Below are 17,237 nucleotides of genomic sequence, written 5' to 3'. Positions count from 1 at the left end.
CTGCGCTCCAAGAGGTCGTGCAGTCCCCCCCCCCCCCGCCCCTCCTCTTCCTGAGCGCTGGCGCTGAATTTTGAGACCTTGCACCTGGACCCTGCAGGCCCCTCAGACTCATTTTGTTCAAAATCAAAATAACATCACCTGACCCCACATCCAAGGCTTCTCCTGAACTCCCCGGCTCATTACCAGCTTCTCTGCCCTTGTCACTCAAGCCCAAAGACTTTGACCTCCTCGACCCACCATCCCCGCATCCAGTCAATTGTCAACTCCGGCCTGACTTTCTTCTGTGTATTTCTCAAATGCACTAGTGCTGACCCAGTTTAAGCCTTGATTAAACCTCTCCCCCCGCCCCCCGCCCCAATCCCTGTGTCAGTGTCCTGCATCTACCAGCATTAAGCTTGGCTGTTTGGGACCAGAGACTGAAATGACAATCACTTCAACAAGCTGAAGTTTATTTCTCTCTCATAATTCAAGTTTGGAGCTGGGAAGTTTGGGGCTAGTGTGATAGTTCTGTGATGTCGAAAGAAATCAAGTCTCACTCTAGTTCACTGACATCCAAGTTCAGACTTTTATCCTCATGGTTCAAGGTGGCTGCTTGAGCTCTAACCATCTCAGCTGTGTTCAGCTAGCAGACAGGAGACAGGGGCAAGAAAAAAGAGACAAAAGGCATGGGTCAGCAATATTTTAAAAGAGTGACCTAGAAGCTGCCACAAGCCACAGAAACATATTTAGCTATGATATAAACTAGAGAATGTGATCACTATAATAGGATGGCCATGTGCCCAGTCTAAGACTGGGATTTCTGACTAAGGAGGAAGGCTAGACTCTGATGCCTTCTCTTATCCTTGCTCACCTTCATCCCTCTATTTTTTTCCCCTCTCATCCACTCTGGTCATTGTAGCAGGATGATCTTTGTAACATGTAGATTTGTATGAAGGATTTCCAGGTTTAGCAAATGAGGGCACAGGCGTCCTAGGTAAGTGTGGATTTCTGGTAGCGTAAATGCTTTAGCATAAGAACACCTTGTGGAGTATTTAGGATTCTAACACTGGAAAAAGTATTTGTGTACTAGAAGTCGGCTCCGCCTGAGAGCCCTGTATTCAGTGGTCAGTCCAGACTCTGCATCTGTTATGGGTCCTTGTCATTCTCAGGAGAAGCCCAGCTCTTAGGGGGACCTGGCCCGCGACAACATGTCCTATGATTGGTCTGTGCAGATCTTCGCTTTTCAAATAAGCAGTCACTGTTCGCTTCTGCTGCTTCCTTGGCCTGGAATCGCCCTTTCCGTCAGAAAGACCCGAGCCTCTACAGGGACCCTGGCATCTGTATCTCTAGATTTCTAAGGACACTGCAGGGGCGAGACACTATCTGATGCAAGTCCAAGGCCACCAGCAAATACGGGTCAAGGCTGGAGTAGATTCCGGGGCGTCGTGACTCCTTCCATAGTGCCACAGTGCTCTCTGCGTCCAGGGTGGCTCGTGCAGGCCCAGGACTGGGATCTCTGTGTCTGGGGCCTTGATTCTCTGCAAATGGACCTCGGAGCACGGCATTCCCAGCACGCAAGGGGTTAAGCCCGCGTCGGAGTCGGGAGCCGGAGCCCGGAGCCGGAGCCCATGGAGTCCTCCCCGACAATAAAGCTAATGAATCCTTCCTTGCCATTTTCCCTTGCACAATAACATTTAATCATCATTTGCACAGCAGATGAGAAGTTTGCAGCAGATGCAATTCTGCGTGAGTGGCGATTTCTGTGTGTGGGAACCATTCCTGCTGTCCCCAGCACACCTGATGATCTGGGGCTGGGGCAGGCTGCACCCCAGAGGGGCATATGTGCCTCCACGTGCCAGGAAGCCGACTCCATCCGCGTGGGGGAGACGGGCTCTGGCGGCACGTGTCTGTGTGTGTGCTTTTCTGTGGAGCCAGGCACGTGTGGCGTGGCTGTGGCAGAAGCTTGGTGGGCCTGCCTGACAGGGCCACATGCACAGCGGGGGCTAGGTGCTGGAGGTGGAGACGCCTACATCTAGGAGGCAGATGAGCATGAGTCTATTTTTTTTTTTTTGCCTTTTTGAGACAGGGTCTCACTATGCAGTTCAGGTTGGTCTTGAGCTCACTTTGTAACCCAGGATGGTCCCAGACTCACAACGATCTTCCTGCCTCAGCCTCCCGAGTGCTGGGACTACAGGTTGAGCCACCAGGACCAGCTGTGTCTACCTTCTGGCATGTGTGTACATGAGGGTGTATATCTGAGAACTGGTTGGGAAAAGCTTATCTATTTAGGTGCTGACAGCTGATTATATATTTATGCTCATACACACAGCCCTATGGGCTCACGGGTGAAAATACAACTCTGGGCGTTAAGCACTTCAATTTAGAGTTTACAACTGACTTCCTGAGGCTGTGCATCCTTTGGGGTACATGCACGCAAATGTGTGCGTGCATTATGAGGGAGTGTGCATGGAGCTCTCTGTTCATGTGTACAAGTGTATTGGGAAACGTGTACCACACATGTGTACACCCACACATGTACTGTGCTCTTGAATGGGAGCTTCTGGGGAAGGCACACGTGTACGAGTTATGGTTGAGTAGGAAAATATGTTCACTCACTAAAAAGGGCCAGTGGGCCCACATGTACTTGTATGTAGACACGATACTTATGGAAGGCCTGTGTATGCTGTTTACAAACATGAGTGCACACGCAAGACCTTTCCCTTGTGTCACATATGACCACATTTGAGGGCCTGCAGGGATACCCCATATACATGGCTGTGCACACGCATGGGTCTGAGTTGTGCACACAGGTGTCACCATGTTCTGGCACAGTACGCTGTTTCACCCATGCATGCACGGAAGTACCAGCCCTCTCCTTGCAGAGTGAGGGTTGACAGGCTTACATTTTCCAGAGGCTCAGTGGCCAGTGACAGAGCAGGCCTGGGCACACATGCTGGCAGGAGGTGAGTGGAGCTGCTGATTCATGACCTGGGGTGGGCGGCGCTGACGGCGGGCTGACAGCTGCGGGCGCTTAGCCGCCCCCTGTGACAGCCGCAGGCTCTCTGAATCAGCAGGAGGTGGGAGGTTGGTTCTTGACCCGTGGTGCTCAGCACTGGCTTCCTGCCTCCAGAAGCTGTCCGCAGCCACTTGTGGACACACATACACACACACTGGCTCACAGCAGAGGCGCAGCCCAGGCTTGGACTGCAGCCAGCCAGCTCTGACCCACTCTAGGGTACTCCCCAGCTCTGCCGTCCATCTTGAGTGGCTACCCTTCTTCCCAAGGCTTCTCTCTCACCTACGCCCAAATTCCCCTGAGAATCTAAGCCGTCTAGGCCCTGTGCCAAGGGCTGGGGTTTGGGGGTTCAGGCTTTGTGCCCTTGAGCGAGGTCCTCCTCATCCCTGAGCCCTGAGTCCCTCGTCTCCTCCTCATAAAATCAGGGCTATAAAAACATCTGCTTAAAATTAAACAAAGCACATTATGTAAAGTGCTAAACACTGAACACAGAGTCCATTCTCCATGAGTTTTATCTCTATTAATATTAATTACCTGCAGTGCTGAGTACCGCGCCTGGCATGCAGTTCGTGCTGCTGTCATCATTATCATCATCATCATCATCACCAGCATCGTCACAGTGTCTCATGTCCCTGGTTTTAAAATTCTTGGTCAGTTATGCATCAGTTCTTGCCGAAGACCCTGAATCGTCTTTTATCCTGTGATAATGACGGTGATAGTGATGATGACAATAAAAAGGGGACTTTGTTTTCATTTTCTCAGAGCCTTCCACAGAGGGCAGAAGAAGGCCCTTCATTCTCGGAGCTCCCTGGGGAGCCTTTGTGCCTATGTGGAGCCCGGGGCTGAGACTGGGCTGTATTCTCTGCCTAACTCAGCAGGAGGCTTTGGCGTTCTTGGGGAACCTGGTGGGAACCCATGAGACAGATGGCCAAAGGCTGTGCGCACCAGAACAAGAGCCTTCCATGTGCCTCCAGATCTTAAGAAAGCTCATGGAGTGCTTGGTGTGAGAAGATACCTCCTGGGACACGGTGACAAGGCTGTAGTCCCTGGATCCCCCTCCAGGCTGGCGTGGTGCCCGAGGAGAGAGACAGCAGGCAAATGGGGCTGGGGGTGCAGTGATGGTCGTTCTAGGTCCCCCCAGAACTAGGCTGTGGGGAGCAGTGCAGACAGGGGAACCAGCTCCCCCAAAGCATGGACTTCAAATGCACCAGGATGTCTTCAGGGCTGTCTGGCTGCCAGGCACTGTGTGTGCTGCTGGCACAGTGGGCTCTGGGGTGGGGGGCAGAGGACCCAGCTTGAAATCTTAGCATGTCTGCTTATTAGCTGCTGGACAGCCGGATGTGGTGATTCAGATCTGTCACCCCAAAATTCTGGGAGGCTGAGGCAACATCGTGAAACCCTGTCTCAAAATTTTAAAAGGCCAGTGATGTAACTCAGTGCAGAGGCCCTGAGTTCAACCCCTAGCACTGCTGAGAAGTGGGAGCCTAGCCCTTGTGTTGTTGGGAACTGAATTAATTCGTGTGTGGGGCTCAGGGCACCCAGGAAGTACAGTGTCAGTGGCTGTCACTGCAATTTATCTTCACTGCACAGACAGAGCAGTGTTTACAGCCTCTGCTCTTTACGGATAAGAAAATGGAGGTATGGAGCGGACAGGTACCTTGTAAAGTCCTGGACTCAGAAGGTGAACCTGGGAGACTAAAGGTTTTTTTTCTTGCAAGCTCTTTAATTTTGTGTAACCTTGGTAAGGCATTCCCCATATTTGGGCTTTGGGCAGATTTTGAAGGGACTTATGACTCCATGTCCCCTGAGTGTGTAACCTGCCTGTAATGGCCTTGGTAGAGTTAGAATCTCTGGGAGGAGCATATGGGAGGAGCAGAGACTTGGAGTTAGGGTCCTGTGTTGCCCTGCTGTGCCCCATATCGGCTGGGTGACCTGGAACAGTGCCCTTATCCCTCTCTCAGGTCCGCCTGTGCAGTGGAGGTGGCACTGACCGGCCTCAGAGCTGTTGCTGGGTTTTGTCTGTGAGACACGGTGACCACAATGGAAGAGCTGATTCCGTCAACTCTTGGTCCCCAAGTCACCAGGATTCTTTATGGTACAAGTCGTGGGAACCATGATCGAAGGGTCCCACATGGGACAAATTGAGGTTTCTAAATGGTCCCCACTAGGGCCTGCACCGCCATTAACCACCCTTAGGGACTTTAGCAGACACGTTCAAGTTGATCAAAGCACCCCTTAGCCCGGTTTTCAAGCTCTTTGTACAATCTGCCTCCAACCGGTCCTCTGTGGCTCACCCTCCCCCCTCCCTGGAACCACTTACCCCTCCTAAAGCTGCCACATAGGCTTGCCAACCCTGGCCACCTCCACGCTGCTCTTTGCAGATGCATTCCTTGCTTGTATGGTCATCTCACACTCAAATCTTCAAGACCTAGCTAGAGACACCTCCACCGAGAACCTCCTCCTCCAGGAATTATCCAGTCTTTCTTCCATGTTTCCAGGTTCCAATTCTGTCAGTTCTGCTACATCTTGCAATAAACGCATCTCTGTTCCTGACCAGCTCAGTCCTGAACTACTTGTCATCTGTGTAACCTCTGGCAGCTTGCTGCTCACTGAGCCTGTTCCTCACCTGTGAGGCTTCCAGTACCTCGCTTAAATGAAATAATACAGGTAAGGCACAGAGGACACGCTTGCCATCTCTGGATGTATCACAGTGGAACTTGGTGAACATGGAGAGCTGAATGAAAGCTCCCTGTGTCAAAAATAAGGCTCATGAGCATTTATTAAGCCTTTTCCATGTATCAGGAAGGGACTGAGATGAGAGCTTATAATATCATCTCAGCCGAGCCTCAGTAACCACTTATGGGAGAAACTGCCATCATCTCCACCTTACAGATGAGGAAACTGAGGCTTTGGCTGCTGAGGACCCTGATCAAAGATGCCCAGCTTGTAAGAGCTGGAACTCACAGCGATACACATGGAACCAGTCCATCACTCAGGGCGGGACTGAGCGGGAGAAGTCATCTATGTTTTATACTCATGGTTTGACAGTTGGACACTCTTGGTGATGATTCTGTCCAGGGCTTCTTAAATTGATAAGGAGAATCATAGATGCCACATGAGACAAATAAATGTCCCTCTGAGTCCAGTGGCTTCCAAGCCCTCTGTCTTTGACCAGCGCTTCCTCCCACGCCCTAAGTCTGGAACCACCCAGCTTGTCCTCTCTTGACACCTCTGTTGGCTTATTTTGAGGTGACTTCATACTCCAGAGGGCCCCATGGCCACTGAGAGTACTCTTGTCCCCATTCAGGACAGGATGAGAAGCTGACAGTTGGGGTCACCCCCACCCCTGAGATGCTCAGGAGAGGGCAGCGGGGCCAGGGGAGCATTTCAGACGGGCGGGGGGGCTTCTAATAATGACAGAGATAACAGCAGCAACAAAGGCGAACATTTATTGGACACCTACTATGTGCCAGGCACTGCCCTAACCACTCAACACACACGAACCCTTCTTAGCCTCATAATTCTTCGAGGTAGGTTCTGTTATTAACCTCATTTGACAGATGAGGAAACTGAGGCCCAGAGAAGTGAGACGACTTGTCCAAGGCCAGGTCAGTGCCAGAGGCCCCAGCATTCAGCAGCCATGTGTCCCCGGACAGGTCACAACCACTTCTCTGGGGTTTCTTCCCCATCTGGCACCTGCAGGACCCCACCTCATGGTTTCTATGACGACTAAGACGGTCTCCGTACAGCGTCCCAGCACACAGTGGGTGCTCAGTAAATGGTCAGCCCTCCTTTCCTCTTAACTTAGATGCAGGAAACCTGGGTGGGGGCCTCTCAGCGCGTCCTCCCTCCAGCACTGCCCTCCAAGCCAGGTCACCACTTCCACGCCCTCGCTAACCGCAGAGTCACTCAGCGCACTTCTGCCTTCCTTTCAATGACATGGTCATAATTCTGCTCCTCTGAGCCCGGAAGCTGCACCCTAACAAGCGCCCCTCGGGTCCCGCCGCCCGGGGAGGGTGGGGAGGTCGAGGAAGGGGCCAGAGTGGGGAGATGCATGGTCCCGTGGGAGGCTAGGAGGCCTGGGCCTCGTCGTCCACGCGGTGGCCGGCGTAGAGCGCAGCCAGGGGCCGGAAGCGCGGGCCCCAGCTGCTGAGATAGGCGAAGTCCTGCTCGGAGCCCGTCGAGCCGCTGTGCAGCGAGCTGAGCGAGGCGGCCGGCGAGTCCGCGCCCTCGAAGGCGTAGGTCTGGAAGGCGTCGTAGGGCGGCACCGAGAGGTCCCCGTCCGCCAGCGCCACCTTGCGGCTGATGAAGTCCCTGAACACCGAGAAGTCCGGCTCGGGGCTCGGCGGCCCCTGAGGGAGCGAGTGGCGCTCCGAGGCCAGGCGGGCCTGCGGGGGGCTGCTGGCGCCCCCGCCCGCGCCCCCGCCGCCGCCCGCGTCGCCGCCCTTGAGCTCCCCGAAGTCGTAGAGGCTGCGCAGCGCCGACATGTCGTACGCCTCCGTGTCCTGCTCGCCGCCGCCCTCGTCGTTGTACTTGATGACGTTGTCCCGCATGTCCTCGTCCTCATCCGAGCTCAGGTGGCTCTTGTGGTGGCGCCGGAGGGTGAGGATCAGCAGCACCAGCACTGCTCGGGAGGGAGACACGGGGTGGAGAGGGAGAGGCGGGACAAGTGAGGGCCGAGCCTGGCCTGGGCATTAGTGGGACCCCACCCACTGCACCCCACCCCACTGCACCCCACCCCACTGCACCCCACCCCACTACACCCCACCCCACCCCTCAGGGAGCGGGCCCAGCTCCACACAGCAGTCCTTTTGCTCAAATAAACTCCCTGCAGCCAAACCCAAGCTGTCTGGATAGGTGGCCAGCTACCCTTCTAGAGAGGGACCAGATAACCGCGGGGGGTGGGGGTGGGGTGGGGGGTGTGGGGGAGGGGGGTGGGGAGGTGGCAGGCAGCGGAGTCAGGGGTTTTCCTGAGCGCCGAGGACAGGACTCAGCCTCGGAGATCTCCAGCCTCAGCTCTGTGCAGAGATGCAAGCTTCCTGCACTGCCCCTCCGGAGGAACGCTGAGAGCCGCACAGATGTCCTCGCCCTGAGCGCTCGTCGGCTCTGGGCCCTTCGATCTGCTCAGGAAGGCCTGTGGTCTCAGGTCAAGCCCCTTCTGAGCTCCGGGTCAGGCTCAGGGCCTTCGCCCCCAAGATCCCCTGAAGGGCTTTCTCCTGTCACACTGCTTCTCAGGGTTCCCCGCAGCCCCTGGGAACTTGTCCTCAGGTTCACCCTAGAGTGCTGGGGCCAGGGGGGAGCAGCCTGTGTGTCACAAAGTCTTTGGTTGATGCAGGGACAGAGGGAGGTGAGAACCACAGCTCTACCACAGACCGGATGCTGCTGTGGTGTCCTGTCTGTCTCCCCCTCACCCTGCAATACACTCCATAAATTACCCCTCAGGACCTGGGAAGGGTACCTCTAACTTGGTGCTTGGTGTGCAGGAAACACTCACCTCATGCTTGAGAATGAATGAGTTTGTGAATGAAGAGTTGGATGGAGACTCTGGAGGCTGGGGCAGTAGGGGGGGGGATGAATGAATGAATGAATGGTCCGTTCCCTCCCCTGGCTCCCTCACCCCCAGTACTGGGGATTGAATCCAAAGTCTTCACATTGAGCTACACTGCCTGTCTTCTTTTAAAATATTTTTGAGACAGAATCTTGCTAAGCTGCCCAGGTTGCATTCAAACCTGCAGTCCTCCTGCCTCAGCCGCCCATAGTGTTGGGGTCACAGGTGTGTGCCACCCCATCTGGCTTGGCTTTTTTCTTTGGCTTCCAGGATTCTACAGCTGCCTTTTCTCCTCCTGCCACCTCACTGATGCTCGTTCTATGTCTTCTATGTGGGCCTCTCCTTAATGGCAGATGACCCAGGACTCAGGCCTGACCTTTTATCCACATCCCTCCTCTAGATGCCCTCCGCCATCTCACGGCTTTCAGTGCCACTTAGAAGCCACCGCTTCCCTATCTCAGGGCCCTGAACTGCTCCCCTAAAATCTGGATTGTACGGACAGTTCCCTACTCAACGTGTGCTTTTGGATGGCCAAGAGAATTTGAAATGTAATGTGTCTAAATAACAAATAACCATCTTTTCCCCTTTCTACTCTGTCTCCCCCAGCTCAGTGATGAGAACCCCAACTTTTCAGTTACTCAGGACTTTCAAAGGTCATTTGTCCACTGATGAACCCCAGTGCCTAGAATAGTCCAGCACACAGGCAGGACTCACTGACCAGTATGTAAGTAAACTACGGTGGGTGGCTGGATGGACAGGTGGGTGGACACACATAGGTTGGGTACTGGGCTATGAATTAGCCGCCTCCTACAGTTTCAGACAGCTCCAGCCAGGCCACTGGCCAGAGCCAGCTGTAAGGGCCACGGGGCAGGGTGCTGGCCCACCACTTAGCAGGGTAGCCTATGACAGGGGAGGGGACAGGCCTATCGGGAGGGCCCCAGGGAGGGAAGTGTCAAGAGGGAAGTGGAGAAGATGGATGGGCAGCTCTCAGAGCTGGAAGCTGGGAGCGGTGGAGGGGGATGCCCGCGAGAGCAGATGGTGGGGATCGCGGGCGGCGGGCGACAGATGTGCCAGGCCTGATCAGCAATTCTGCCTGTCACCTTTAGAGCACTGATGTGCACTTTCTTCGTTTGTGGGCAATTAGGCAGAAATTTGTTTGCACTGCCTCGGAAAATGAAACCGCTGTAAAGTGCACTCTCTGGAAAAAGGTTTTCTGAGCCATAGGCCAGGGCGAGGGAGAGGGGGCTGAGCTTTTCCCAGCAAGGCGGAACTGCCCTGGGCCTCTGCAGGGACCCTGGAACCGGGCAACAGTGATGGGCAGCATGGGGTGGAGGCAGGTGCCATCTCCCAGGACCTGAGCAAAACTGGCATCTGCTGCCTGCACTGCTCTGGCTGCACCATAAGCCCAGTGGCAGGACTGGGCATCCGTTCCTGTCTGTATTTGGGCAGCTGCTGCTGTGTTAGGATCCCACTTGAACCCTACCTAGCTCCTGAGATTTGATCTCTTCCTTGGGGGCCTTTTGGAGTTCAGATGGCTGCTGTTGGGGCTGGTACCAGGGTAGCTCTTGCCCCCACTGCCATGTCTTAAGATGTTGCCACAGGTGCCCAAAGATTTGTTCCCAGCTTAAATTCATAACAGCTTAGAGGAGCAGTCAGGGTGAGAGGACCTAACTGGAAGTCAGATGATTCTCTGTGTACCTTTACACAAGCCACTTAACCTCTCTGAGCCTCGGTTTCTTCATCTGAAAAATGGGACAATGTACTTAGCCACACATTCCCTTCATGGAGAGTGAAAAGATCATAGATGCAAGAGGATTAAAACGTGCTTGGGTTTTAAACAGCAGGGAGACATTCGGACAGTGAAGAGGGTCAGCAGTCTGAATTCAGTTCCGGGTGAGAGGTCACCTTCTGGGTCACATGAAAGTCTGCTCTGTGCTTAGGAGACTTCCCCTAGGAGCTGCGTTTAGATCTGCATGTGGTTCACACCAGTCCTCCTTGTATAAAGGGGAAACTGAGGCTCCAGAGGGGTCAGTTGGGAAGGTAACTCAGGGCCCCAGGATGGAAGACAATCAGGAAGGGTGGGTGGCTCTTGGTGGACTCACCGACCAGGATGAGGACACAGACCAGGAGGGCGATGAGGGCGCCGGGGCTGAGGGAGGCAGCCATGACGAAGGCTGTGGTGTTGCAGGACTGGATGGCCCCGGAGCTGTCACAGCCGCAGATGCGGATGGTGAGTGTGCCTGTGCTGCTGAGCGTGGGCGGCCCGCTGTCCACCACGAGGATGGGCAGGAAGAACACGTCCTGCTCCTGCCGGTTGAAGCCCACGTGCTGTATGTGCACTGCGGCTGTGTTGTCTGCTCCAGAGGAAGGGAGTGGCGTGTGACATGGGGCCAGGGCCAGCCTTCCCCCTCCCAGCCACCTCCTGATTCCACCTCAAAACTCGACTCTGTGCCCTGGATTTCAGCCTCCCACTGACCGTTGGGTCTGTTCCTGGGTCTTTCCCTTGCGCCTGAGAGCCTGTCCTTAGCCACATAGCCCATCCTTCTGTCCTCAGCTGCCCCAGGACTCTGTTCACAGCCATCTCAAGATGCTGTTTTTAGTTCTTGTAAGGTTTTTGTTCCCTGCTGTGCCAAGGTACTATTCCAGCTATTCCAAAATTCTGTCCTCAGCAGGGCCAAGGTCCTGGCCCTGGCTATGTAAAAAAAATTTTGGAGGGGGCCATGCATCACAACAGCTTGTTTGTGTTTTAAATTCCACGGCAGCCCAGAAGTCCTATGGTCTTGGGTCATATTTTGTTGGGCCCTGAGAAGTCATCAGAGAGGACTGTGGAATCTGGCTGGCACCTGTCTTTGGCTGAGGGACCTTTGTGTCCTTCATGCCAGTCAAGAGTCCTGGAGTTATCTCGGGAGTCTCCCAGTCACAGGTGCAGGCTGGAGGGCTGTGGGGGAAGGGGGGCTGCCGGAGCCTGATGCAGGGACCCTAAAGCACCGTTACCCACATGCTTGCTTTCTACACAGGCCGGAGGGGCTGGTGAGCTACAACAAATGGTGTTCACTGCCGGGCTCTTGCTTGCTGATGGGGAAGCCAGACAGGGAGGAAGCAGTGTTGGAGCATGAGACCCCCTTCCTGTGCCTCGCCTGCCTCCAGACACCTGCCCTGTACCAGCTGGGCCACCTGACCCCTGGTCACTGACGGCTCCTCTCAGTTCTGTGGAGTGCGGAGGTACCCAGGGTGCAGAGCCTTTACCGTCAGCTCCCAAAAGGGGGCTCTGTCTTCTTTTGGGGGGCCTTTTGACCCTTCTCCCTGCCCTCAAAGTCTTCAGACTGGACTCTGATCTTAGATTTTGGAAGCCAGGACCCCCCTCCTGAGGTTTGCAATCCCAGATCATTCAGACTATCTGTCCCGTATACAGAGGGAAACTGAGGCCCGGGGGTGAGTAGCTGAGAAGAAACCAGCGTCCTAGGATGAGCCCATTCCTTCTCCAGCATGGGGAAGCTCCTGCCTCAACAGTCCCCAGCCGATTCAGCACTCCAGATGTGGACTTCCTCATCATGGACAACGCAGAGAAAGAGCCCCTGTGGGGACTGACTTGTGACCTTGGGCACAGCCAGGAAGGATTTTCCCATGAGGCAACAGGGCCATGAGACTTATTACCCTGTCCGCTTCTGTACCGATTCGAACATTTCCATACAGATGTTAAAGTAATTATACGGAGTGTATTATTTATTAGCTTGTGAAACTCAGCTCCTGTGGGCCTGTTTCCTCGTCTGAGCAAAGGTGTATTGTGCAGGTGTGAGGGTTTAACGGTGTACTGCACCTGGAACCTTAGAATAACTCCCAACACATAGAAATTCTTCATAAACACTTGCTAATTTTCTTTCCGATCCGGCCCCATTTTCTCTGTGCCTCACCCTGTGCCGTTCCTCATAAGCTTCCCGCTCTCTGGAACACCCTCTCCACCCGCTTGCCTGGGCAAATTCCTCATCTGTCATGCTCCAGCTAAATGTCACCTCCTTTCTGTGGCCTCCTTTCTCCGCTTTCCCGGGAAGGAAGGATTTATGGCTCCCCCTCCCTTCTCTGCCGACACAGGTGCCGTGCACAGTTCTGTCACAGCACTTGTCACGTTGCGTTAAGCTAGCGTGTGCCCATCCCTCCGCTACCCCGACAGCCAGGGCCTGGAGCCAGGCCAGACTGGAGGAAAGACGCGTGAATGAACCGTGACTCCGGCTAACGGGTGGGCTGAGGGTCAGCTCTGCACGCTCTGGTGGAGCTCTGCTCCGGACTCTAGCCTTCCTGTCAAAGGGGGAGTCAACCCCGGTTGTGAAAATACCTGCCTTTCACTGGGGAGTAAAGGAGATGCAGGGCAAGTGGAGAGAAGAAGGGAGGGCGTGAGACTCGTCTGCACTGATCGATGCTTTTGGTACATTAAGAACTCTGTAGGTAACTTAAATACAGAGCAATATTTGATCCTCACACCAACCTAGAGCTACGGCATAGCATCTCTTACATATATGGAAATTGAGGCTCAGAGAGACTGACTTGCTTTGGATGAATCTAGTGAAATCACCCATCCATCTCTCCATCTGTCATCCATCCTTCCATCCATCCATCCTTCCATCCATCCATCCACCCATCCATCCATCCTTCCGTGCATCCTTCCATCTATCCACCCATCTTTTCATCCATCCATTTATCCACCCATCCTTCCATCCATCCATCTATCCACCCATCCATCCATCCATCCATCCTTCCATCCATCCATCCATCCATCCATCCTTCCGTCCATCCATCCATCCATCCATCCATCCATCTATCCATCCATCCTTCCGTCCATCCATCCATCCATCCATCCATCTTTCCGCATCCATCCATGTATCCATCCATCCTTCCATCTTCCCATCCATCCATCCATCCATCCATCCTTCCATCCATTATCTACCTCTTCATCCACGCTTCACCCACAACCTACTTATCCTATTTCCTTCTTTCTTTTTTTCCCCTTTTCTGTCCTTCCTCCTTCCTTCAAATAAATCTTCGTTAACTACTGCATGCCAGGCACCGAGCTAGTCACTAGAGGGACATAACTGCGAGCTAAATCAACTGGATCACAGCTCCAGTTCTAGTGCGAGACACAAACGCTAATTGAATAAAGCCACACTTTGGTTTTACAATCACAAACTACGACAAGGGCTGTAAAGGAAAAGTATGGAAAGCGCGTGGCCGAGGACTCGATCTGGCCTGCGCGTCGGGGAGGGCTTTTGGAAGAAGTATTATTTCTGAGCCTCGGAACAGTGAGTCCAGGGGAAGGGAACACCCCATGCAAAGACTTTGAAGTGGAAAGAAATAGACCCAAGGAACGGAAAGGAGTCCTGTGGGCGGACGGCGGAGGCAGGAGCACGTCACGGCAAGTTTTGGAGGCCTGCTCTGGCAAGGAGTTTTTGTTAGATTCCGTTCTGCCCTTTCCTTTCTCGTTCCCTTTTTCCTTTTTGAGACAGGATTTCTCTAGGTAGTCCACGCAGTCCTTCAACTCATTCTGTAGCCCAAGCTGTCCTCAACTCATAGCAATCTTCCTGCCTCAGCTTCCCGGCTCTAGGGTCAAGGGCATGTGCCACCATGCCCGATTATATTTTTAAAAGCAGTGGGAGGTCACTGACTGGTGGCTTTTAAGAGAGGAAGTAAGTTAGTGACAGGCCACCCATTGATTCATCAGCAAATAGGAGTTGAGCACCCTCTATATTTCATGACTGTTTAGGCCCTGGGGACAGCACAGTGGGTAAGAGAGACCCGGTTCCTGTCCTGGTGGAGCCCATCTCCCATGCAAGGGAGCTCACCGTCTGAAACACAAGAGTGGGTGTGGAGGAAGAGCCAGGCAGCTCCTGTGTGTTGTGTGAGCTAACAGTGGTAGAGGTGGGGGGAGTCGACAGATTTGAGGATCGCGTGGCTGGCCACAGCTCAGCCTCACACTGCCAAGCAAGAGCAGCGATGCCTGTCTCTCAGGTTGCCCTCTTCTGCCATACGGCCATACGCTGTGAGAGCTCCGGTCCCTGCTGCCCCTCCACTCCATGGAAGGGACCCCCAGTACCATCCTCGAGCCCCTCAGGCTGCTCTCCTGGCAGTAGCTGGCTTCCACCGGGGAAACCGCTGGGCCACCCCACCTCAACCCCACCCTGTCCTTCTAGGTGGGTCCACGCCCACCTCTGCATCCATCCATCTGGCCTGACGTCCATCAGTGTCAATTCCTGGCTGAAAAGCAATATTTATAAATCACGTTTCCAAACTGGCTACAAATTTGTACAAAGAAGCAGATGGGTTGGGGTGGCCATTTGTCACCGAGGATATTTATACAGTGAGGAGGATGGGGCTTGGCACACTACGGGAAGGGCTGGAGGGGCTGGACGGTAGGTGCCCGCTCTCCGTGTCCGCTCTGTCCTCGGCAGGCTGCTGCCACCCTGTTCCCGGAGATGGTCACGCCAGAGGGTGGTCCAGGAGCCCCGGGCCAAAAAGAAATGGCTGGACCAGGACCTCAGGCTCCTTGGGTTGGAAAGACTTTGAGCCTACAGAATTCAATCCAGGCCCCTCGTTCTCCTAGGGCAGCCCAGGCTACTTCTAGAGTGTGTAGGCCGAGCCGTACCAGCTGGTAGAATAGTAAAATACTTCCAAAAAGATTTAAGTCATCGTGGCTCTGAGCTCTCTCCCAGGTTCCTCCTGGAGCCTCACTCAGCCTCGCTCAAGCAGCTTCCTAACTAATGCTTAGGGGTTAACACCAGCCATCACAGGGACTCCGGGGTCTGGCCCAGGCTGTGGTGAGCATCTTTTCTGATCCTACCTAAGATCCTGCACTGGTCCTTAAACATTTTTAATGACTCCTGGCTAAGGAGTCTTCTAAGGGTTTTGCCTTTCGATGGGGGAGGGTGGAGAGTTGGAGTGTAAAGGTCCTGGGGATGACCCTGACCTGTCCCTGGGCCAGAAGGGAGCAATATAATCTGTTCCTCGGGGCCTTTCTGCTCATATCTCCTTCCAGTCCTGTCTCCTACCCCCTCTAGCCATGCAGGCCTCCTTCTGTTCTTTGAATGGTCCATCCCACCTTCTACCTCAGGGCCTTTGCACTTGCTGTTTCTTCTGCTTGGACAGTGCTTAGTCCACTTATCTGCTGGGCTCACTCTGCTGTTTCCTTTATATTTCTTCTCCCTATAGATCCCCTCAGAGAGGCCTTCTTGGCCTCCTTATTTAAAGTAGCTTCTATTCTCACCTCATTTTATGTTTTGGTTGAAGGTAACACATTTCAAGGAACATCTATGACGGGCCAGGTGTTGATCTAGGCACTCAGTAATGAACAAAGTAAAGCCCAGACTTTGTGGAGATTTCATTATTCCTCCCTCCACTAGCCACCTAACACCTCCAACGCATTATGAATTTGCTTGATTTCTGTCTCATCTCATTAGCAAATAAACTCCCCGCGGCAGGCGATTTTGTCCTGCTTGCCATTGGATTTCCAGGACCCAGAGCAGAGCCTGATCACAGGTACTGCGTCACTGTGTCTCAATACTGATCAATATTGTGCTCGATAAATAATTACTGCATGCAGGGACCGACACAGGGAAAGCATAACAATGTATGTCTGATAGTCCTCCAACTTCCGGGGCCACCCGGCCCTCACAGGTAGCTGTTATCAGTGCCAGTTTACAGATGGTGAAACTGAGTCCTCAGAGGGGAGAGACACTGGCCAGCACTGCATACAGAGCTGTCCACAGAGCTAACCACCCAACCACCCCACTGGTAGCCCTCTCTAAATCTTTCTAATAACCATCCCCTACTTTGGGGATGCCCCTCTCCATGCTGCAAACTGCACCTGAAGGGGGCTGGGCCCAGCCTTCCTGCCATCTTGGACCTAACCCTTGTCCCCTGGGTGTCTCCTCCCTCCATCTGTAGTGAGGGAAGAGGCAGGCAGGCCAGGCCCCTCCCTCCAAGCATCCTGGGACTTGGCGGCTCACAGGTAACTCACCTTGGATGTCGAGCAGAGAGAAATGAGGATTGCTGGGCGCCTCGGGCACCAGGCGGAAATCGAAGCGGTGCCCGCCCTGGGGCTCATCTCGGTCCACCACGCTGATGGTCTGGATGAGCTGCAGGGGAGGAGGGCAGGGCTGCTGGTGAGGCACAGGCCCGTCAGAGGCTGCCCCTCGCCAATCCTGGCAGCAACCCCGGCCCCGGCCCCTCTGGGGTACCTGGCCTGGCTTGGCATCCTCACACACAGCTGCCTCGTAGGGTGTGGCTAGTTCTGGGGGATTGTCATTCACATCGAGGATTCGGATCCTTAGGGATGCCCGGGAGAGCTGAGCGTGATTGTCTGTGATAAGAGCACAGAAGTAGGGTGAGAGAGAGGTCGGTAAACCCATCTGCTGATAGGCAGTGGGGGTCACACTGAGATTTTTTTTTTTGTTGTTGTTGACCATGATGATACAAGGATCAGGGACCAGGACTGTGCACCTCTGGACATAGGGGAGTCATCATCAGCATCACAATCACCTTCACCACTGCCATCACCATCACCACCAACATTACCACCATGAGCATCATTAGCACTGGCACCACCAGCATCATTATCACGGCCTCTGCAACTATAAATGCCAGTGCCAACTTGTCACCGGTACCACCGCCAGCATCGGCACCATGCCTGTCTCTCCCACCCATCACCCC

At 54.1% G+C, this 17,237-nt stretch overlaps 1 protein-coding gene and 1 long non-coding RNA gene across 5 annotated transcripts in view; one reads left to right on the top strand and one right to left on the bottom strand.

Annotated features, from left to right (window-relative positions):
• The first annotated feature begins 3,758 nt into the window (after positions 1–3,758).
• On the top strand, positions 3,759–12,248 carry LOC111756179 (uncharacterized). Of its 4 annotated transcripts, XR_010047355.1 has the most exons (7): positions 3,761–3,996; positions 4,957–7,597; positions 9,150–9,267; positions 10,732–10,773; positions 11,306–11,466; positions 11,561–11,765; positions 11,956–12,248. It is a non-coding gene; the product is annotated as an uncharacterized LOC111756179 (long non-coding RNA). The 4 variants fall into 4 exon arrangements; XR_010047356.1 differs by lacking the exon at positions 11,306–11,466 and having other exon boundaries at positions 3,759–3,996; XR_002790655.2 differs by lacking the exon at positions 10,732–10,773 and having other exon boundaries at positions 3,762–3,996.
• Positions 6,424–17,237, bottom strand: part of Cdh22 (cadherin 22) — a 112,437-nt gene continuing 101,623 nt past the window's right edge. Inside the window, exons 9-12 of the mRNA XM_063248253.1 lie at positions 16,766–16,887; positions 16,546–16,663; positions 10,646–10,897; positions 6,424–7,619 (exon numbers count right to left, since the gene is read on the bottom strand). Of these exons, the coding sequence (XP_063104323.1) occupies positions 7,066–7,619; positions 10,646–10,897; positions 16,546–16,663; positions 16,766–16,887 (1,046 nt within the window). The 3' untranslated portion in view covers positions 6,424–7,065. The remainder of the gene's footprint in view (positions 7,620–10,645; positions 10,898–16,545; positions 16,664–16,765; positions 16,888–17,237) is intronic.

Source organism: Cavia porcellus, unplaced genomic scaffold (genome assembly GCF_034190915.1).
Source record: "Cavia porcellus strain 051 isolate PalLab524CR breed Dunkin Hartley unplaced genomic scaffold, mCavPor4.1 scaffold_5, whole genome shotgun sequence".
NCBI lineage: Eukaryota > Metazoa > Chordata > Mammalia > Rodentia > Caviidae > Cavia > Cavia porcellus.
This window is presented reverse-complemented; position numbering and strand designations above follow the sequence as displayed.